Here is a 22,474-nt window from a genome sequence, read left to right as displayed (position 1 = left end):
ATGCCTCATTTCTGCTCTCCATCCTGAGCTCCTTCATGGGTATCGGAGGTGCTGCTGCAGCAACAGCACATGATGTAATCCTCGTAGAGGTGGATGGATGGCAAGCACCCACGGCAGGTGCCAATTTGTGGTCGACAATACTAAATAGCATTCTTTCAAGTTAAAGAAAAGGATTAATAAAATTCCCAGGGGAAACAGCACATCCATAATCATGTAAGACATTTTTAACACACCTGTCTCATAACTGTTAAACATCCAAAAACCAAAGGTAAACATTTGAAAAATGTAATTTGTAAGTCTGACTACATATACGTATATGATGAAGAAGCCCTGACATATTCTAAGGAATAAATAGCATACAGAATGCATTCTATAACCACAATGTAGAAAATCTAGAAACTGAGAATGAAAAGGAGCCCCGCACACACACACACAAAATACATTTGGAAATCTTTAAAAAAAATTCTTCTAAATAATTTACAAGTTAAAAAAGAAATTATGATGAAAGTTACAAACTAGTTAGAACTGAACAATGAAAACACTGCACCCTAAAACTGATGAGATACAGATACAGCAATGTAGTTAGAAGCGAATGGATAACCTTAAAAACACATTAGAAAATAAGAAGTAGTGTTCTAGAGGCTGAAAATAAACAAACATGGTGAAAGAAAGAAAATAATAACACAAAAGTAGTAGAAGAAAGGAAATATTAAGGGTCAAAGAGAAACAATAGAGACACTCAGCCAAACCAAAAGCTAGTTTTTTTTTTTAAGACTAATAAAGGACAATTTTTAACAATATATTAAAATAATAAAATATACAAACCTTGGGCAAAATGAGTCAAGAAAGAGAGGCAGGGTATAAATATGTGGTATTAGGAATAAAAATGAGGCACAGCTTATAAATATGTTAAAATTTTATAAAATTATAATAGTATCAGAATATTTATACCAAAAATTTTGAAAACTGTCGATTTTTGTTATAGGGCCCATTTTTTAGAAATACATGAGTCACAAAAATTGACTCAAGAAGAAAAATAAAACCAGACTGGATCAATAACCTGGAGAATCCCAGGGATGGGGGAGCCTGGTGGGCTGCCGTCTATGGGGTCACACAACTGAACACGGACACGACTGAAGGGCCTTAGCAGCAGCAGATCAATAACCGCTAAAGAAACTGAAGCTGTAGTTTGAAGTTTCTCCTATCCCAGAAAGGCATCAGGCCCAGACAGCTTTATAGGCAGCCTTTACCAAAACTTTAAGGGAGAGATAACCCTTATTTTACACAAATCGTTTCAAAGAACAGAAACACAGAGAACACAACCAAGCTCATTTTCAGAGTCGAGCATAACCTTAATGCCTGAACTAAATAACAACAACCAAAACAAAATTGTAGGCCAATATCATTTATGAACATAAATATAAAAATCTCAAGTAAAGTAACAGCTATTCAAAAATCCAGCAATGTCTATGAAAATAACACCACAAGACTGTGACAAAAAATGTTAGAGTTCCATATACTCATTTTTCTCTTTGTCTGCAGCAATAAGAACCCTAATTTTCAGCTCTGCTCATTGCACTTTGCTTCCCAATAAAAGACTATTCCACAGCCTCCCTTGCAGCCAGATGCCACCATGGGATGAAGCTTTAGCCAATGTGATGTGTGAAAGTGCTGTCTGTAACTTTTAGGAAGTCTCTTAAAAAGGAGGGACTGCATCCTCCTCCTCTCTTCCTCCTTGGTACTGCTCAGAATGCAGACAGGATAGCTAGGGTTTTATCATCAGCTTCTTGGATGAGTGCTATACAAAGGGTGGAAGATCAGCAAGATAAGAGGAGTCTGGGGTCCTGACACTGAACTTCAACATCCAGGCTTTTTATTTGTTTGTGTGCATGCTAAGTCACTTCAGTCATGTCCAACTCTCTGTGACCCCATGGACTGTAGCCTGCCAGGCTCATCTAGCCATGGGATTCTCCAGGCAAGAATACTGGAGTGGGTTGCCATGCCCTTCTCCAGGGCATCTTTCCAACCCAGGGATGGATCCTGCATCTTCCCTGTCTGCTGAAAGTGAAAGTCCCTCAGTCGTGTCTGACTCTTTGCAACCCCATGGACTCTACAGTCCAAGGAATTCTCCAGGCCAGAATACTGGAGTGGGTAGACTTTCCCTTCTCCAAGGGATCTTCCCAACCCAAGGATCAAACTCAGGTCTCCCACATTGGGGGAGGATTCTTTACCAGCTGAGCCACAAGGGAAGCCCAAGAACCCTGGAGTGAGTAGGCCTTGTTTAGCCAAACTTAGCCCTGTTTAGCCAAACTTAATCCAAATTGATAATGGGATCCATCGAGGTTTAACCCAGGAATGAAGGAATGGGTCAACATGGAAAAATCTATCAATATAATTCAGCACATTACAGATGAAAGGAGAAAATCTAGGATCATATCTCAGTAGATTCTGGAAAAGCACTCAATAAAATTCCACTCTCATTTTTTATTGAAAAATAAAAACTCTTAGCCTACTAGAAATAGAGAGGAATTTCCTTAACTGGTTAACGATTTCCATCAAAATCTGCAGCCAACATCATCATACTTCTAAGTGGGACTTAGAAGATATTCCCTAATATCAGGAATGACACACGAATGCTACACTCAACAGTGAACTAGAAGTCCTAGTCGACACACTGTTATAAGAAAAAGAGATTTTACTTTTATCTATTTATTTACTTATTTGACTGTGCCATGCAGCTTGTGGGATCTTAGTTCCCTGACCACGGATTGAACCCACACCCTCAGCAGTGGAAATGTGGAGTCCTAACCATTAGACAGCCAGGGAATTCCAAGAAATTTTTAAAATATAGATTTAAAAGAAATATTCTCATTTGCAAAACTGACTACATTAAAAAAAGTCATGATTTTCAGACAAACTTTGGGTCTTAATAAGACAGAGCAGAAGGTTGCTGAATACAAAATCAACATGTAAAACCTAACAGTGTTCCCATACATTGGTAGTACCCAGGTATACATTTAACAGGGAAAAAAGATCCCTAACCTCAGATTGTCCACCATGCCCTCCTTCTGGACCATGAAAAAATCCTGCTTCCTAGCCTCCCCATGTCTGCCCTTACTTCCCTCAAATTAATTCTTCACTCAGCAGCTAGTGATCCTTTGTAAACATAAATTAGATCACACCACACCCCTTCTTTAACCTTTCAAAGGCCACTCATCAGTTAGAATCAAATTCCAAGGGGAGTTTAGGGAAGAATGGATACATGTATATGCATGGCTGAGTCCCTTTGCTGTCCACCTGAAACCATCACAACACTGTTCATCAGCTATCCAAGTGTCCAAGTGTTAGTCACTCAGACGTGTCTGACTCTTTGTGATCCCGTCAGGCCCCTCTGTCCACAGAATTCTCCAGGCAAGAATACTGGAGTGGGTAGCCATTCCCCTCACCATGGGATCTTCCTGACCCAGGGATCAAACCTGGGTCTCCTGCATTGCAGGCGGATTCTTTACCATCTGAGCTACTATACTCCAATATAAAATAAGAAGGTTTTTTCAAAAAGAATTAAGTTCCAGTTCTTTATCATGCCCATGCTCTACATGACCTGGCCCCACCTATTCTCCAATCCACTGCCTCACAACCACCCCATCCTGTTCCACACCAGCCATATGAAGCTTCTTTCAGTTCCTGAAGCGTGTCACTCTTTCCTCTCCCAATGCTCCCACATAGCACTATGCCCTCTTTCTGGGATGCTTCCCGCAAGCCCACCAGCCCCCCACCCGCTATCACCTGAGTGCTCCCAGTCAGCCCTCAAGTCTCAGCTTAAATGTCTCCTGCTTAATCTGAATAAAGTCCCTTCTCTCTTAGCACCTGATTTTTTCTTTCATATGACCACTGTAATGTGTAATAATATCCCATTACTTGTTATACCATAGTGTGTAATCATATTTTTACTCATGTATTATTTTCTTTTTAAACTTTATTTAATGTATTTAGTTATTGGCTGAACCACACAGCCTGTGGGATCTTAGTTCCCTGACAAGGATCAAACCCACACCCCCTGCACTGGAAGCACAGTTTTAACCACTGGATCTCCGAGGAAATCCCACTCATGGATTGTTTACTTGTTGCCTTGATTCCCTTCTAGGCCACAATTCCTACGAGGGCAAAAGTCATGTCTTTCACGCTTCCCGGAGCATTTAACAAAGCTGTCATGTAACAGATGCTTAATAAGCATTTTCTAAATGAATCAATCCAGGAGTGAAGGACAGAGTTTGCTGATTTAGCTCAGGTCTCAGCAGCATGCTTGCTGTACTCTTCCCAGGATTCAGGTTTGTTTTGCGGAATGGGGGACCTCTGGGGGTCTCTGTGGATGAGGGACCAAGAAGCCTCATCAAGAGGCAAACGGGGCCACGTGGGCTTGGTTGATGGTCCATGGTTCAGCATTAGAGTTGGCGGCAGGGTTCTGAACACAGAGCTGCACCTAGCCATGACTCCTACCCCACCTCTCAAGAACTCAAGTCATGGACTTGCAGGATTTGGTTTGCCATAAAGTACAACTTTTCTGAGCTCTTTACGGTATATTAAGAATTTGAAGGGGACCTCCCTGATGGTCCAGTGGCTAAGACTCCACACTCCCAATGCAGGGGCCTGGGTTCGATCCTTGGTCAGGACTAGATCCTACATGCTGTAACTAAGACCCGGTGAAGGTAAATAAATAAAAAGAATTTGGAGGACAGGAGCTTTCAGGAATAATGGGGGCAACAAGGGTGTCTTTTTGCTGTCCTCGATAGAGACGTTCACAGCCTTAAGAACATATGGAGCTGCAGGGAGCTAACATGAAGAGGAGGAAAATGGTGAAGCCCCACAGGAACTTCAAGAAGTCTTGATCACACACACACACACACACACAAAATGCTCCCAGGGGTTCCCAGAAATAGCTGGGGGAATTTAGGGAAAGTCTAAAAGCCCAACAATGGCAACCAGAAACAGAGCTGCTAAGGACTGCTACGGGCACTCTAGTTTTATTCCTTCAGGGGGTACGCCTGGGCCACACAGATTACCATGAAACTCTTCCTGCCAGCCCCAGGCACCACTTAGGGCCACTGGCCTGGGAGCAGGGCAGCCCAGAAGGTAGATGGGCCACTGTGGTACTGCTGCCTGGTCATTAGGGAAAGAAAGCATCTTCCACAGGAACGCAACAACAGAGGGACTCCTTCCAGTGTTCCCTCCAGAGCTCTCAGTGCTAATTTTTCAGTTGGAAATTAAGAAAACAATCTTTCTGAGGCCATCTAATGCCAGAGAGTGGCTGTTGATTTCTTGGGTACAACACACACTCAAGCATATAATAGGTACCCCCGACTGGTTAAATGCTTGTGTGAGCCGAATGAGGAGGAGTGTTGTATCGACCAGGGGTCCCTGAGAGGCAATCTTCATGTTTATTTCTTTTTGAGCTCACATACTTGTACACCACAGGAAGTCAGCAGGGACTGGAAAAATCCTGTGATCCTCTGTAAAGCACAGCTGCTTGCACCCACCTGCCACTGTTCCCTACCACCCCCTTCCCTGGACCTCTGTATACCTCCTGTCCACCACTCAGCACCTGGGACAGGCACTGGAACTAAGAGAACTCACTTGAGATCTGATGACTGCCCAGGGTGGGGCATCTCTTCGAAGAACCTCTATGGCTGCTCTGATGCCTCCCCAGTAAAAGGGCTTGCTCCCCAGGACCACGAGGAGAGGGTTACAGGGAGACCAGGCCTGTGAGGCCCTTATGCAGCCCTCTCTCCTCTTCTCCCCCTGCCCACAAGGCCTGAGATATCCCCACTGGGACCTACCTCTTGTCTTCTTCTACCTGTACACCGATGGAATGGAACTCTCTTCGACTCCTATTCTCCGTGTCTGAGTCCGAGATAGTCTCCACCTGGTGGCAAGGTTGGGGAGTCAGTAGGCAGAGCTAGACCAAGGCCCTCAAGCTCTTCCTCAGGGAGAAGGGCAAGCGATGCCTGAATCTCAAGCCAGGGGGTAGATCCTGCCAATATGACCTGCCTGAACAGGACGGCAGACCCCAGAGGTTAGATGCATTAAGGTTACAACTTCTGGGCACCGCTCCCCGCTTGCCAGGGGTGATGGTGCCAGGATGAGGGACAATGATGTGGGCCCGGCTGTTTGAAGCAGCAACCCCAACCCACGCCCCGTCGATGATCAGGCTAAGAGCAAGCGAGGAAAAGGTCTGTGTATCCAGAAGGCCCCACTGACCCTCTCAACCCATCCTCAACATGGCCAAGGCCATACAGAATCCATGGTGTTAAAAATTTAAGCAACCAAGAAAAAGCAAAACTTTCGTTGGCGCCTCCTCCGGCCATACCTGAACCCCGATGGACGGCCGCCACTTCCGCTGCCGCGCCAGGCTCCGCAGCTCCTCCCTGCCAGGAATGGTCTTGATGATGAGTGTGGGGGGCTTGGGGCTGGCCCGGGGTGGCACCGGCGCCAACTCCAGGGTGCGCGCGCCCATGGCCGGGCCGTCCAGCCCGTCCGCGGAGCTGCAGCGCCGGGCTGGGCCCTCCGCCGCGGTGAAGCTCTCGTGGGCGGAGTCGGTGCTGCTCTGGGCGGTGATGGAGATGCGGGGCGGGGCCTGGCTTCCCGGCGGGATGGGGGGCGGGGCCTTTCTGAAGTTGAAGGCTGCGGCCAGGGAACCCAGAGACACAGCGGGTGAGAAACGCCGTCCCGGTAAGAGTCTGTGGCCGACCACCCCCCACACCCACGCAGTAGCACAGGACCCAGCAGCCACGCCTAACCCACGTGCCGCTACGTAAAGAACCACGGATCATCCCTTCATCCGGCCCAGAGAGGCAAGCGATCTGCCCAAAGTTGAGCAGCACGGCCGCGACCAGGGCCGGAGCTGGAACCCAGATCACTCTCCAACCTAGGGCTGGGCCAGGGGCAGAGAGGGCATACTCACAGGAGCCGGGCCTCCCTGAGACAGAGGCAGGGGCAGCAAGGAGGGGCAGGCAGTCGTCGTCTTGAGAGCAGCCAGCCTGGATGGCCCGGAGGTAGCTGTGGCTCCGCATGCGGAAACAGCCGGGCAGATCCAGAGCGTCCACGGCCTGGGACTCCAGTTCCCCAAACACGGACCCGCACACGGCCTCCAGCTGCTGGTTCAGCTCCTCGCTGAGCTGGGAGCAGAGACCAGAAGGACAGTTACCGTGGTGCTGGAATGGGGGCGTGTCTGAGGCACTTTGCCTTAGGAACATCTCTAGTTCTGCAGAGGCTGGGTCTCAGTGTGAGACTTAGGTATTTGAACTAAAAGAAACCCCCAGCCCATGCAGAGAAAGATGGAGGCACCTCTGCCCTGTGCTGGTCCCGGGGCCTGCTTTGGGATCAACCTTGGTGTCTAATCTTTCCCCTAAATACTCCTCCCTCTGCCCCAGCTATACCTCTCCCAGACAGCGCCATCTTCCTCTCCACCTGATCCCATCCCCTCAGGGTTCTCTCACCTGACCCCTGGGGGAGAGGACAAGGGAGCTGACAGCCAAGTATGGGGGGTGAGTACTGCAGGGAAGAACAACTTTTATTATTTATGACCTGAAAAAGTGAAAGTCACTCAGTCATGTCCAACTCTTTGCGACTCCAAGGACTGCAGTCCACCAGACTCCTCTGTCCATGGAATTGTCCAGGCAAGAATACTGGATTGGGTGGCCATTTCCTTCTCCAGGGGAATCTTCCCCAACCAGGGACTGAACTCAGTTCTCCTGCATTGCAGGCAGGTTCTTTACTGTCTGAGCTACCAGGGAAGCCCATTTATGACCTACTGCATTACAAAAATGATCAAAAGCAACCTATAGAGATATAATCATGTGGAAGGAAGGAAATTAATGAGTACATAATGGAGCAAAAATTATCAACCTTGTAGTGTTTCAAGCCCTCCCCCACCTTCTGCCCACTAACTAACGAGGGACTCAGCCTGGTTCAGCCTACAGGTTCCTAGCCTGCCCTCCTCCTCTGAGGGAAGTTCAGTCACTGAGGATCAAGATTCTTGTTTTTGGTTTTGATAGTTTGTGATGCAGAATCACTTTGTGATGTGTTAAAAAGAATTTAAGCAACTAAGAAAAAGCAAAACAAGAATTTTGTTCATGGAACCATGTTGCATAACACTGCACTAAGACTAAATACACCAGAGGCTGTTGCTTCATTTGCTTTGAATGAGCAAACTGGCAAAAAGAAAATATAAAGGTATGGAAGAAGGTGGGTTAGTGGTAAACTCAACACTCAGGGAACAGGATGGTTGCATCTTTGACCTTGAGCTTCAGAACAGCCAGCACTTTGCGTATAGGCTGTGGGTTGTTTGCAAGGGCTGTGTTGTAAGACTCAGCTGGACTCAAATGCTGGCTCTGCTAGTTCCTAGCAGTGTGGCCTGAGAAAGTCATTTAAAGTTTTTGGGCCCCAGTTTAATCACCAGTCAAATAGGAAAGATAATGGTACCATACTCGTAGGGCTATTTAGGGAACTCAAAGAAAAACATGAGAGGCACCTGGTGCCTGTAAGCCCTCCATCTGTGCCGTGTGTCTCAGGGCCTGCCTGGCAAACACAGGCCAGCACTCATGACAACCACACTAGTCTTGTCACTGAGTCCCAGAGAAATTCCCCCACGGGTGATTATGCAGAGGTCACTGGATGAAGTCATGGACAAGGTCCTCAGTAGCAACCAGAGGATGAATATGACAGCAAGTATCCCGTGGCTGCATCTTGTGACACCTCCCAGGAAAGAGTCATGGCATCCTATTTACGTGCAGTCAACAGAGAAAGGAGCGGCTTGATCCACGTGTAAAATGTAGCTCATTTCCAAACTCGGCCTCCAAAGTATATATGATATTATAACACTACAGTCTACCTCAAATTGAGCAGGAATTCCCATCCTATTCTACCGATGGGCAAACCAAGGCTCAGAGAAGGTAGATGAATTATTCAAAGATGCCCAGCATGTACGTGAGAAAACCAAAGTGCTCAGTTTCCTGGCTCTCCTGCCAAGCTGACTGAGTATCAGAATTTCCTGGAGACCTTGTTAAATTTACATTAACTTGGGCACTACCCTAAGGATCTGAACCCAGAGTTCTCTAACTCTAAGCCTCTCTTTGTTTTGACTGCTTTGAAGGTCAGAGCCAAATTCTCTGGAGATTCAGGTCCAGTGATTCCAATATTAGCCCAGTAATTAAAAAGGAAGACTGTCTTCAGCTTTTTTCTAAACGAACTTCATTACAAGTGTACAGAAATTACAAAAAAAGTGTTAGTCGCTCATTCGTGTCCAACTCTTTGTGACCCCATGGACTGTAGCCTATCAGGTTCCTTTGCCCATGGAATTCTCCAGATAAGAATACTGGAGTGGGTAGCCATTCCCTTCTCCAGGGGATCTTCCCGACCCAGGGATCAAGCCCAGGTCTCCTGCATTGCGGGCAGATTCTTTACCATCTGAGGTACAAGGGAAGCCAATGGACAAATCACAACTCCTTGTGAGTCTACCTCTCAGTTTCCTGTCTCTTGACCTCTGGGGTACCTAGCACCAGTGGTGCCAGGCTATTTCTAAAGCTCAAGAGATAAGCTAACTCCTGCTATTTCTAGGCGAGGCTCAAGACACTCCCCAACCAGAACCAATCCAGCCCAGAGGGTCCCTCTGAAGCACAAGAAAGCTGACCCAACCCCAGGAGAGAGCATTTTGACCTCAAGTCTGAACACCAAGGATAGAAGGAGTCTCACTCTGTGGCCTATCTCTGTATCTCTAGCCCTCTTCTGTGTGTAAAGCACTAGGCATAATATCTGGCATATAGCAGATGCTTCATAAACATGAGCAGACTTCCCTGGTGGTCCAGTGATTAAAAATCCACCTGCCAATGCAGGAGATAGGTTCAATCCCTGGTCCAGGAAGATTCCACATACCATGGGAAAACTAAGCCCAAAAGCCGCATCCACTGAGCCCATGCACCTAGAGCCTGTGCTCTGCAATGAAAGAATCTACCACAATGAAAAGCCCATGCACTGCAACTAGAGAAAGCCTGCACCAGCAATGAAGACCCAGTGCAGCCAAAAATAAATAATAAAATAAATAAATTTTAAAATAGAAAGAAAGAAACTGAAGTTGCTCAGTCATGTCTGACTCTTTGCGACCCCATGGGCTGTAGTACCCCAGGCTCCTCTGTCCATGGAATTTCTCAGGCAAGAGTACTGGAGTGGGTTGCCATTTCTTTCTCCAAAATTTTAAAATACTCATGTATATAATAAAAACAAATAAATTTACATTGCTACTATTATTAGTAGCAAGAGGTTCTTAAATCACAATGACAATACTTCTCAGAGGCCCCTCTTTCCCAAAGGTTCTCAAGCTCTTGAAATCCCAACCATATGTTAGTTCCATAACCAACTCTATCTAAGGCAGACAGAAGGCGGGTGAGGAACTCCCCAGGGCCACACATCTTCCATCTCTACTAGCCAAGAGGAACTTCTAGAGTTCCAATAAGGGACCAGGACCCAAGAGAAATGCAGACTTTTATAGACTCTCAGAGGAATATTGCATCTGAGCTGATATTTACTGTATTACAAGTATGAAATTGTAACATTATGCTGTGAATTCTCCTATTTTCCCTATACAGCCTTCTATCCTGCTCCCCCTGACACTTACTTTCAGGTGAGTCAAACATCAAAAAATCCTCTTGGGAAATAAGAACCTTAGCCTTTCTGCAATCCAGACTCAGAATCAGTATTTCCAAGGCTGTGGGATATTTAAAAGAAAATATTTTGTTTGTGTCTAACTGAAAACTGTCTGTACTGGTGCTGGTGGGTCTAGTTGGGGGCGAGGCAACATCCTGTACACTTTACATATAGCATTTGGCTTAGATAACTTTGGAAAACCCTCTCATTTTAAAACATTCTAAAACACTGGATAAAATATAACAAACATTTCATATGCATAGCTGAGCTCACAAGAAAGAGAGATAAGTCCCCAGGGGACAAAAACAAAGAGGAGATTGGAAAACCAGAATATTAACTGTGTGAGCCAATGCTGCAAACAGCCCAGTGGAGGTGGGAGGTAGGGGGAAGGGGGAGCTGGTCTCAGTAACCAAAGGACTTAGATTTTGACGCCCACTTGGGCGTAGGAGTAAGGCCCTGGGCCCACATGAAGCATGGAATTGGAAATGGGAACCTGCATACAAGTAGAAAAGGAGAAAGCTTTGATAAAATGATAAACTAGGAAAAAAATCAATTATCGGCACAGACTGATGACAAAGGAGGTAGTCAGAAGTCTAGGCACTGAGGAGGGGGGAAAGAAGATAAATTCCCTAAGGATTTACACTCACAAGGTAGTTTTCACACAGACACAGGATTTTGTATCTACATGGGCCAGATCCCTCCCCAAATTAAAAATAAACATGAAATGGTCCCAGACCAAGAACAGTCCAACAGAGCAATCTAAAAATCTGGGGGACCCACTCTTAAGCCAAGCTGATGAGGATGATCACAAATAAAGCTCCACTGAAGATGACCTCATATTAGAAAGTGTGATCTGACGTGGCCCCTAAATCTTCACCTCCTGGCATTCACACTCTCGCATAGTCCCCTCCTCTCGAGTGCAGATTAGACCTATTTGTCCACTTCTGATGAAAAGAATATGGCAGATACAATGGCATGTCACTTCTGAGATTAGATCACAGAAATACCAGGGCTTCCATCTTGGACACATTCTCTCACTCTCTCGGAGCCTTAGCTCTGGGGGAAGCAAGTTGCTGTGCTGTGAGTTGTGTTATATTATGAGCCATACAGTGAGTCCTACACATTACGGATATGAAGCCTGCTGACCGCAGGTGAGCATGGAAAGAGATCTTCCTCTACTCAAACCTTGAGATGACTGCAGCCTTGGCCAACACCTTGATACAGCCTATAAGACATCTGACCCAGGTGGCACCAGCTAAACTGTGCTCAGATTCCTGACCTATAGAAATTGTGAAATAATAAGTATTTTTTGTTTTAAGACTCATGTTTTTATTGGTTTGGTTTTGGCGACACTGGGTCTTCGTTGTGCTGTGCAGGCTCAGTTCCTGGTCGAGGGATCAAACCTGCGTCTCCTGCACTGGAAGGCAGATTCTTAACCACTGGACCATCAGGAAAGTTCCAAGACACTATGTTTTGGGGTAATTTTTTTATGCAGCAATAGGTAACTGGGCCTCCCAAGTAATGCTAGCAGAAAAGAGCCTGCCTGCCAATGCATGAGACATAAGAGACACAGGTTTGATCCCTGGGTCGAGAAGATCCCCTGGAGGAGGCCATGGCAACCCACTTCAGTATTCTTGCCTGGAGAACCCCATGGGACAGAGGAGCCTGGTAGGCTACAGTCCAAAGGATAGGAAAGAGTCGGACATGACTGAAGCAACTTAGCACAATAGGTAACTAATATAAACAGCGACAGAAATAAGAACTAAACTTTTATTGAGTTAAGCTATTGAGAATTCAAGGTTTATCTGCTATAGCAGCTAGTATTACCTTAGCTAAAGCAGATTAGCTTTTAAGCTATGTTTAAATTTTCTAAAACTTAAAAGATCAATAAAGCTGAAAACATAAGGATAGAATAAAAGCTTTGGGGAAAAAAAGCAGAAAGATTTCCAAAGAAACCAAATCAGATTTCTAGGTGGGGGGAGGGGAGGGGAAAATTAAAACACAAATAATGAGTTAAGTAGTAAATGAAACACAACAGAAGAGAAAAATAGAGAACCAGAAAATATATCTGAGGAACTTACTCCAAAGGCAGCAAAGAGAGGTAAATAAATGGAAAATATGAAGGAGAGGTTAAGATATATAAAGGAAATGATAAAAAATACCCCAAACACAACCAATAGAAGTTCTAGAGGAGGGACTAGATAAAATATGTCTGTGTTAGTCACTTAGTCGTGTCCGACTCTGTGTTACCCCATGGACTGTAGCTTGCCAGGCTCCTCTTTCCACGGAATTCTCCAGGCAAGAATACTGGAGTGGGTACCCAGTCCCTTCTCCAGGGGTCTTCCTGACCCATGGATCGAACCTGGGTTTCCTGTATTGCAGGTGGACTCTCCAGGGAAGCCCAGATAAAATGTAGAAGAAGCAATATTTTAAGAAATAATAATGGTGGTTTAGTTGTGAAGTCATGTCCAACTCTTGTGACCCCATGGACTGTAGCCTGTCAGGCTCCTCTGTCCATGGGATTCTCCAGGCAAGAATACTGGAGTGTGTTGATAATAATAGTCTAGTCATTAAGAATTTTCCAGACTTCTGACTTCAGACATAACAGAGTGAGGATACCAAACCCTATGCCCTAAGACAACTATAAAGCTGCACAAAGCTCTCCAAAACAACCATTTTATCACTCTGAAAATCAATCAAAGTTATACAACAAAGAAACACATTCATGAAAATTGCTGAACTTTGGGTAAGAACAATGAGTCTGTAGTGTCCTCACCTGGAGTTGATCCCATAACACAAGTTCCCAGCTCTATAAGTTGCAATAGTTCAACTAGGGTGGACCAGGCTATGAAAACCAGCTGCTTAACTGCAACTAACAAAGGGGGCTCACTTTATTCTGAGCACTGTCCATTATAGTGTCAAGAATAAGAATAACCAGCAGCACTAACAGGTTGAGGTTTCAGCACTGTTTAGAGGCAAGCAATGGGCCTGGCAGACTAGACAGGAACTTGATGGGGAATTCTAGAGGGGAAAGATAGCCACAGAGTGAAAAGCACTTCACACAGTCTGGGTTAACTAGAGGCTGGGTGCATGTACTACAAAAATCAGAAAGGCCTTGAGCCCACCCACATATCCCTGGCCAATAGAGCCTATGCATATGTACAGAAGGAATGTAGGAGAGCCTGTGAAAAATAGAAGCCAGAGCAGGCTTGAAAACAGCAATGTCTGTATTCCTCAGCTCACACACAGAACCATGAAAGGAGAGGAAGGAAGCCTTACTGGCTTGAAGTTTTTGAGCACAACCTCTGATCAGTCTCTGGCTGGACACTAAGCTATGCAGAGACAGGGTCAACCCCTAGGAAACCAGGCTTTAAAATAAAATCAAGAAAGAAAAAAAATTAGTGGAGACATCAGAGGCTACATCTGGCAAGGTAGACAGATTTCACAGATTTAGACCAGGAATTAACAAATAAACAAAGCAATAGCAATCTTCAAGAGGTAAAATAAGAATCCAGAGTTGCTACAATATATTAAATAAAATGTACAGTATTCATGACACTGTGTAAATAAATGAGAAAATGTGAATGTCCCTGAATGTTTGATTTATTACACAAAGACTACAAAGTAGTTATTATAAGAATGTTCAAAGAACTAAAGGAAATCATATTTAAATATTTAACGGAAAGTATGACAACAGCAATGGCATTAATAGAAAATCACAACAAAGAGAAAATTTTTAAAAAAAGAAGAAAAGAATCAAATGGAAATTCTAGACCTGAAAAGTACAATAACTGAAATTTAAAATTGGCTAGAAAGGCTCAGCATAAAAAGTTATCAGTAAAACTTAAGATAATCAGCATAGATTATCCAATATAAAGAATAGAGTGGGGTGAAAGATTGAATAGAAATGAGCAGTGTCTCAGAGACCTATGGGCGACATCAAGTATACCAGTATGCATGTAATTGGAGTCCCAGAAAAAAGATGAGAGAGAGGAAGAAAAAATATCTGAAGAAATAATGGCCCCAAACTTTCCAAATTTGCTGAAAAACATTAAACCACAGGTCAAAGAAACTCAATGAATCCAAAGCAGACTAAATACAAAGAGATTCATACCCAGACACATTACAGTCAACTTTCTAAAGACAAAGAGAGCATATTTTTTAAGAAAATCTTAATAACCACAAGAGAAAAAACAATTCATTGCATACCAAAAAAAAATTATTAATTGACTTTTTGTCAGAAACCATGAACACCAAAAACAGTGATATTCAAAGTGTATAATCAAAGTGCTTAAAGAAAAAAAAATCAACCAGGAATTCTATATTCAGCAAAACTATCCTTCAAAAAATGAAGGAAAAATAAAAATGTTTCCAAATAAATACAGACTGAAGAAAGTATTGCCAGCAGAGTTATCTTATAAGAAATACTAATGCAAGTTATTCAGGTTAAAAGGAAGTGACATCCAAGGGTAATTCAAATCCACAGGAAGAAATGAGGAGCACCAGAAATGGTAAATATGTGAGTAAATATAAATATGTTTCACACTTTTTCTCTCAAATTCTTTAAAAGACATAAGATTTTAAAAAGGTTAAAAAAGACAGAAGAGTGTGCAAAGTAATTATTCCATTACCATTATCAGTTTATAATAAGTTTTAGCTTATAACACATATATAGAAAATATATATGGCAATAATAGCACAAAGAAGGGAGAGGAAAAGGAGATATATTAGAGCAATGCTTGTATATTTTACTAGAATAAACTAGGTTTTAATTAGTTACACAGGTAATTCTTAGTGCAATCACTAATGCACTAAATAATATAGTAAAGGGAATTAACAAAAAGAAATAAAACTGTACACAAAATATTTAATACAAAAGAAGGCATAAAGGAAGAACAGAGGAACAAAAATGACATGAGACAATCCAACCAAATCAATAATCACATTAAATGTGAACAGACAAAACACTCATTCAAAAGCCAGAGATTGTCAGACTGGATCAAAAAGCACATAGGTTGAAAGTAAAAGGGTGTACCAGGGAACAGGAACATGAGAGAATGTTCCAGATTTGATGAAAGACATGAATCCTCAGATTCTGGAAACACACGTGTGTGTGTGTGTGTGTGTGTGTGTGTGTGTGTGTGTGAGCATGCACACACACATACACATCACTGTGAAACTGCGGGACACTGAAATCAAAGGCAAGATCTTGACAGCAACCAGAGAGAAGGGAAAATTACCAACAAAGACAGTTGGGTCAATAGCAGCCTTCTCAACAGTAACAACAGAACAGATGACAGAGGAATATCTTCAAAACACAGAGAAAAATAAATGTTGACCTAGAATTCTGTAATAAGCTAAATTATGTTCAATAGTGAGGGTAAACTATATTTTTGGTTAAAGGCAGAATTTGCCACTGACATGTACTGAAAAAAATTACTAAAGAATTTACTTTAAAAGGAAGGAACGAGAGAATTCCCTGATGGTCCCGTGGGTAGGATGTGGTGCTCTCGCTGCCTGGAGCCCAGGTTCAACCCCTGGTCAGGGAACTAAGACCCCACAAGCCACACGGCACAGCAAAAAATAAAATAAAAGGAAGGAATGAAACGCAAGAAGGTATAGTGAGAGGGAACTAAAATACTGTACATGCTAAAGTACTGAAGTACAAACTAAAATACTGCAACAAGTACATGTGAGAAAGGAAGAGGTGATCAGAAGCAAATGGAGAAGACAGTGGATGGAGCAAGTAACCTGGAGAGGAAGGGAAAGGGCACCAGCAGTTTGGTTTTGGACATTTTAATTTTGAGATGTCTACTCAGCATCCAAGCGAGATTTCAATACACAGTTAGATATACATGCCCAGTATTTATGGGAGAATGTGGGCTGATGATAAACATTTGGAAGTCATCAGGCTCTCAATAAGATTGAAAGCCATGAGCCTGGATGAGCTCACCCAATGAGTGAGTGTAAGAAGAAGTCCAGGAAGTAAGCCCTGGAAAGCTCCAGTGTTTAGATCCTGAAGAGTTTGTGGGCCCCAGTGACACAGACTGAGAATAGGCAGCCAGAGAGAGAATCTAGAAGAATCTAAAAGATGTGGCATCCTCAAGGCCCACTGAGAGAAGTGTTTCAGGCAGGAGAGAATCATCAGCTGTGTTAGATGTTGCTGATGGCTCAAGTGAAGCAAAGACGGAGCATTAACAAGTAAGTTTAGCAACATAGGCTGGTCTTATTGAAAAGATGACTGTGCCAGTCAAGATTCCCTGATTCAGGAAATGTAACAAAGAAATGCTGAGAGACAGCAGCAGCAACAAACAATGAGAGCCAAGGAGGATAGACTTTTGCTTTTTGCATTGCTTTTTTTCCCCAGCAAACAGTAAAAATAGCTAACCTTTATCAAGTGCTGGCTCTGTGCCAAGAACACTATTATAATGCCTATTTTTAAATAGGGAGAGTGGGGCTCAAAAAAGTCAAGTAACTTGCTCCAGGTCACTCAGCTGGTAAGAAGTGGAGCTGGAATTCAAACCCACCTCAAGCATTCAATTACTAAACTGCACTGCCTTCTTTAGTTAAGGGGAAAGTCTATACTTGGGTATAGAACTCACACTTATAAAATACCAGTTTGGGACTAGCTTCCTTGTGTTTGCATATATTTTTTCTGAACTCCCAAAAACCCTCTGATATAAGCATCACTACAATTGTCATTTCCACCATGAGAAAACAGAGGCGTTGAGAGGAAAGTATCTTGCCAGTGGTCCCCAGGGTGGAGTGGAGAGGAGAGAGCTCAAGCCCTGATCATCTCTGAGACTGAAGCTCTGCCCTCTTCAGTCTGTGCGGTCAGGCCTGCCTTTTACATGGGGTGGGGGAGTTGGGGCAGTCAGACCAGGACAGGGCTAGGGAAGCTCAGAGAACTGACACTGCCCTTCCAAGTCCATCACTTGGAGGATGCTTGGCGGTTTTTAAGGATGTGCCTCTCTGAGATCCTCAGTCTGATTCAGCTCTGAGAATCCCAGGGCATGCTTCCCAGCTCCCCAGAACCAGAGCTGTGCTCTCTCCAGGGGCAGATTCCTGATTTTTAAGACCAAGGCTGAGCATGGGAGCGAGTCCTCCTCCCCACCCCTTACCCCTGGCATGCTGGGCTGCTTCCTACCTGTCCGGTGGTGAGGGAACGGCTGTAGCCAGGAATGGAGCTCCGCGGGTGGATCCGGGGTGGTACACAGCAGCTGGGAGAGGTCAAAATTCCAGATTCAGAATGGGGGTCTGCTAGGAGGTGGGGGAGGGGAATGAGAGCACTGGGGTCCCTGAATGGGTTCTGTTCCTCAGAAGCCCCCAGAACCTCCAGGAGGAGACTGCTGAGTAAAAGGACTGTGCTAAAGAGGCATTCAGATAGGGGCTTTCACGGGCACCCCCTCTTCATATGGGCCAGAGCGAGACTGCCCAGTGGAACCCTAAGCAGGGAACCTGATGGTACCCACAGGATGCACACCTCCTGCAGGCACCCAGCATCAGCTTGCTGCCCCCTCCCCAGCCCCCAGCTCTCCCTTGTCCTTACTTTATCCGGGCCTGGTCCACACTGGAGGAGCGGCGAGTGGTGAAGCGCCGGGCGACCGCTTTGGGAGATGTCTTGGGGCTGCCGTCTGAGTCTCCGCTCTCCTCATCCCCCATGGCTTTGATGTAGCTGCCGCTCCGCATCCTGCGGCAGGGGATCTCCCCGTCCTTGCCCCCAGTGGGGTAACCCCCCCAGTCATCTTGCGGCACCTGCAGGGACAAGGGGCCTCAAGCACCTACTAAATCCTGAAGCAGGGACCCTCTTTCTTCACTGCCAGTGGGAGATGCACAGCCCTGGCTCAAGCAAACCACGCTCAGGAATATGTCAAGGCAGATCAGGTGAGGTCTCCCCTACAGGACATGCCTCTTCATCCTCCATGGGCCTTCTGCTACCTGACTGAGGGCCATCTAAAGAGTCTAAGGGCTCCCATGATAGGTGCCAAGAAGCTCAGAGGCCAAAGTGACCTGTGTCAATCTCACGCCTAGCAGTAAGGCAGCCCCTGACATCAGTCACCTTTCACCCCTCCTTCTCCTTCATCCTCTTAATGTGCTTACATCCCAAATCCTCTGACGTCCCCCTCCCTTCTGTGAAGAGCCACAGGAGGAGCGACATCAGTTTGTGTTTCAGAAAGAGCACTTCAACAGTCCAAACAGAGGTTGGATCGTGGAGAGCCAGGAGCAGGGCAGGGGCTCAAGTGGTGAGAGGGAGACCAATTAAGAGGCTGATGCTGTTATCCAGGCAAGAGATGATGAGGCCTAAATTAAGACAATGACAACGAGGGGGAAGACAAGATGGAAATGAGAGGTGTTCAGGAGCATCAGTGAGCCTGATTAGACTTGGGGGGTGAGGGGGCGGGGAGCAGTCGTGGAGGACTGGGAGGCTGCCGGCTGAGGACCTGGGGGATGGTGTTGTTGCTCACTGAGCCACAGAATCCCAGAGAAACAGATTTGGGGGAAAGGTGATAGGTTCAGGGTTGAGCATCTTGAGCTGGCAAAGAACTGTGCAGCAGGTGGTTGAGTGTTTGGTTCTGGAGTTCAGTGGAGAGATCTGAGCTGGAGGCAGACATGGGGGAGTCATGGGTGGCAGCTGAATCCATAGGAGTGAATGAAAGAGCCCAGAGGAAAGAAGAAAGAGAGGTGGGCAGGGATCCACTGACATTTAAAAGGGGGATGAGAAGAAAGGGAGAGGAGCCTATGGAGTCACCTGAGAAGGAGTGGGCAGATGGGTGGGAGGGAAGTCAGGAGAACGCCCTGTCACGGAAACAGGAGACATTTCCAGAATAGAAGGAGTTGATAATGTCAAATGCCACAGTGCATGCTAAGGTTAGCGGTTTGGGCTGGGGAGTTAGAACCATATTCAAATTCTGGCCCCATCACTTGCTAGCTGTGTAAATGTGAGCAAAGTTGGTTAAACTCTGCCACAGTTTCCTCACCTGTGAACTGGTAATGATAATTACGCCTGCATCACAGCACTGGTGGAAACAATAAATGAACCAACAGAGAGTAAGGGCTCAAGATTAACTACCATAACGGTAAGCATTGAGAGATAGGAGGGTTCTCAAGAGGCCATTGGTGACCACTGCCAGGACATTTCAGAGGCCAGGAGTGTGGAAGTCAGTCCAGTAAAGGGGAAAATGAAAGCAAATGGTGGAGTCTATGCTCTAAGAACTTGGAAATGAAGGGGAGACAGGAAGGAGATGGAAGGGGGTATGGGGTTAAGGAAAGTTTGTTTTGTTTTGTTTTTAGGATGAGAGCGATCTGGGCATGTTTGCAGGATGAGGGAAAGAGTCAGTAAAGAGAAAGATAGTCTTTAAATGTGGGGAGGAAGCAGGGACAGTTCATGGATGAAAGGGATTCCGAGGAGATGGGCTCAAGCCCTATGGAGAGGTCACTGCGGGATGCGTGGTCCTAGCATCATCTCTGAGCCAAGAAGGAAGGGGATGATGGGGGCTGGGGATCTTGATGAGTCTGCACGTGGGTGAGGGAGTCCATAATGGTTGGCCTGTGCCTGTTGAAAAGAACAGGCTAAGTGGGGGTGGGGATCAGGGTTTGGGGAGAGCATAGGGTTCCAGAGAGGAACAGAGACTGTAGGGTGAGGCTAGAGGAGAGGCCAGAGGTTAGTGTGAGAACAGGGACTAAGGGATGGGTGGGCCCCATGAAGGAGCCCTCGGTGGGAGGATGGGGGGGTGCTGGGCTCAATCAAATGGGAACACAGGGAGGAGATGAGGCTCCATAAAGGAACAAGGGCTCCAAGTGAGAAGGGGGGTTCTGGAAGTTGGCAGGAGACCTGAATCCAGTGGGAGAATAGAGTCTCAACAAAAGGGCTGGGGAACCAACCAAGACACCTGGGCAGATGCAGCCAGCTTCCCCTGCTTTTGTGCCAGGGGAGTGCAGGTTGTCTGTTCTCTGCCAAACAGGCTCAGACTTCGCAGTCCTCAGACCCCCTGGAACCCTAGCCCCTGACAGGGCCTCCCCTTCCCCATACTCTACAGAGAGGAGCCACAGGCAGGCAGAGGGAGGTGACAGGACAGCCAGGACACGCTCTGCCACTCTGCAGGGTTCCCACTCCATAGCCACCGCAGAGCTGCCGGCTCCTCTGCAGGACACTGTGAGGTGCATGTTAAAAAGGAAGCCCCCAGGGAGGTCAGGGCAGCCCTGGAGAAGCAGCAGGGAGCAGCGGAGTGGAGGCAAGGCTCCAGGGATGGGAGAAGAAGGGCTGGTGTTCTCTCCTGAGCCCTTTCTTCTGGACCCTTCAATTCCCAGTTTAGAGAGCCTTCCTACCCAGGGAGAGGGCAGTGCAAGACCAATCCTGAATCCCACAAGTCTCCAGTCTCCCCTTCTCTCTCTCTCCCCCTTCTGCTTCCACTATGGCCCTTGAGCTTTAGCAAGTTCCCCACCCAGGAGAGCCCTAACATGTGAACAACTTACCAAACAGGCCAGTGATACCCAAAGGACATGTGCAAGCTCAATTCTCCATGCCTCTGAAAATGCTGCAGCCTCTTCCTGGAACACTCAGTCCTGGAAACACTGCACGCGACTAACTCCAACTTGTCCACTGCGACTCTGTTCAGGGGACATTCTTCCTAGAAGCTGCTCTGAGCAGCCCCTGGCCACCACCACCCAAGTGGGTGAGGTGTCTCCTCTGGGCTCCCAAGGTTCCCAAAGCTCTCTCCTCTCGCCGCCTCCCTGCACTCTATTCTCTGTGTGCTGTGCTTAGTTGCTGTCATGCCCGACTCTTTGCCACCCCATGGACTGTAGCCTGCTAGGCTCCTCTGTCCATGGGGATTCTCCAGGCAAGAATACTGGAGTGGGTTGCCATGCCCTCCTCCAAGGGATCTTCCCGACCCAGGGACTGAACCCGGGTCGCCTTCATTGCAGGAAGATTCTTTACCATCTGAGCCACCAGGGAAGCTGCCTTGTCTATCCCACTGTTAAACTGTGAACTCCTCCAGGCAGCATCTGTGTCTGCATCTTTGCATTCACAGCACCCAGGGAACACTCATAGAATGAATGGATGTGGATTAACTATGTGAAATGTGGGTTTGGGGGATAACCCTAAGTCTACTGGACTTCTAGAACTGGAAGAACTGGAAGTTCTAGAAGTGGGATGTGGGAGAGGAGTGTGAGGCAGAGAAGAGGAAGGTGGATGGCAGGAAGAGCCCCTAACCCCATCTCTGTAGGATGATGGAGAGGGGACAGTGAGGGATGGACCAAGGCTCCATAAGAAGAAAGGGTCAGAGCTCCTAGCCTCACCTGCAGACACCACAGAGGTGGTAAAAGAAGACAGGGACAGTGTTCCAGTTATCACCCACACCATCCACTCCCAGGAAGCCCTAGCCCGCTGCTAGGTCTGGAGCTCAGACTTCAGTGTGCACCCCAGCTCAGCAAAACCCACAGGACAGGTTCCTGGCTCTTCCACAGCCTCGTGGGTGTCCCACCGCAGGTTCCCCAGAATGACAATACCAGCAGAGGCACATTCTAGAAATAACTGACCTTCATACCCAAACACTATCTGGACCACCCAGATTTGGGCAGAAAAGAGGTCTGGAGAAGGCCTGGGGGCAAGACAGCTGCTTTCCAACTGCTGACCTCCAATCTCGGGGAAGCACAGGCAGGCAGCCCCACTCTGTCCTGTTCACTGCTCACCCTCAACCTCATTCTGCCTCCAGCCTCACAAGAGAGAGGCCGGCACAGCTTGTCCTAAACAGCAGGCAGAGGAAAAGTCTTCCTGGCA

The 22,474-nt window shown here is 46.2% G+C and overlaps 1 protein-coding gene across 2 annotated transcripts in view; it reads right to left on the bottom strand.

Annotated features, from left to right (window-relative positions):
• Positions 1-22,474, bottom strand: part of DLGAP3 (DLG associated protein 3) — a 61,875-nt gene that overhangs the window by 14,755 nt on the left and 24,646 nt on the right. For both annotated transcript variants that reach the window (XM_027537907.1, XM_027537908.1), the window contains 5 exons: positions 18,245-18,450; positions 17,843-17,915; positions 6,959-7,172; positions 6,365-6,678; positions 5,835-5,920 (listed from right to left, as the gene is read on the bottom strand). In XM_027537907.1, the coding sequence (XP_027393708.1) occupies positions 5,835-5,920; positions 6,365-6,678; positions 6,959-7,172; positions 17,843-17,915; positions 18,245-18,450 (893 nt within the window). The remainder of the gene's footprint in view (positions 1-5,834; positions 5,921-6,364; positions 6,679-6,958; positions 7,173-17,842; positions 17,916-18,244; positions 18,451-22,474) is intronic.

Source organism: Bos indicus x Bos taurus, chromosome 3 (assembly GCF_003369695.1).
Source record: "Bos indicus x Bos taurus breed Angus x Brahman F1 hybrid chromosome 3, Bos_hybrid_MaternalHap_v2.0, whole genome shotgun sequence".
NCBI lineage: Eukaryota > Metazoa > Chordata > Mammalia > Artiodactyla > Bovidae > Bos > Bos indicus x Bos taurus.
The sequence above is the reverse complement of the archived record's forward strand: the minus strand, read 5'-3'. Positions and strand labels throughout refer to the sequence as shown.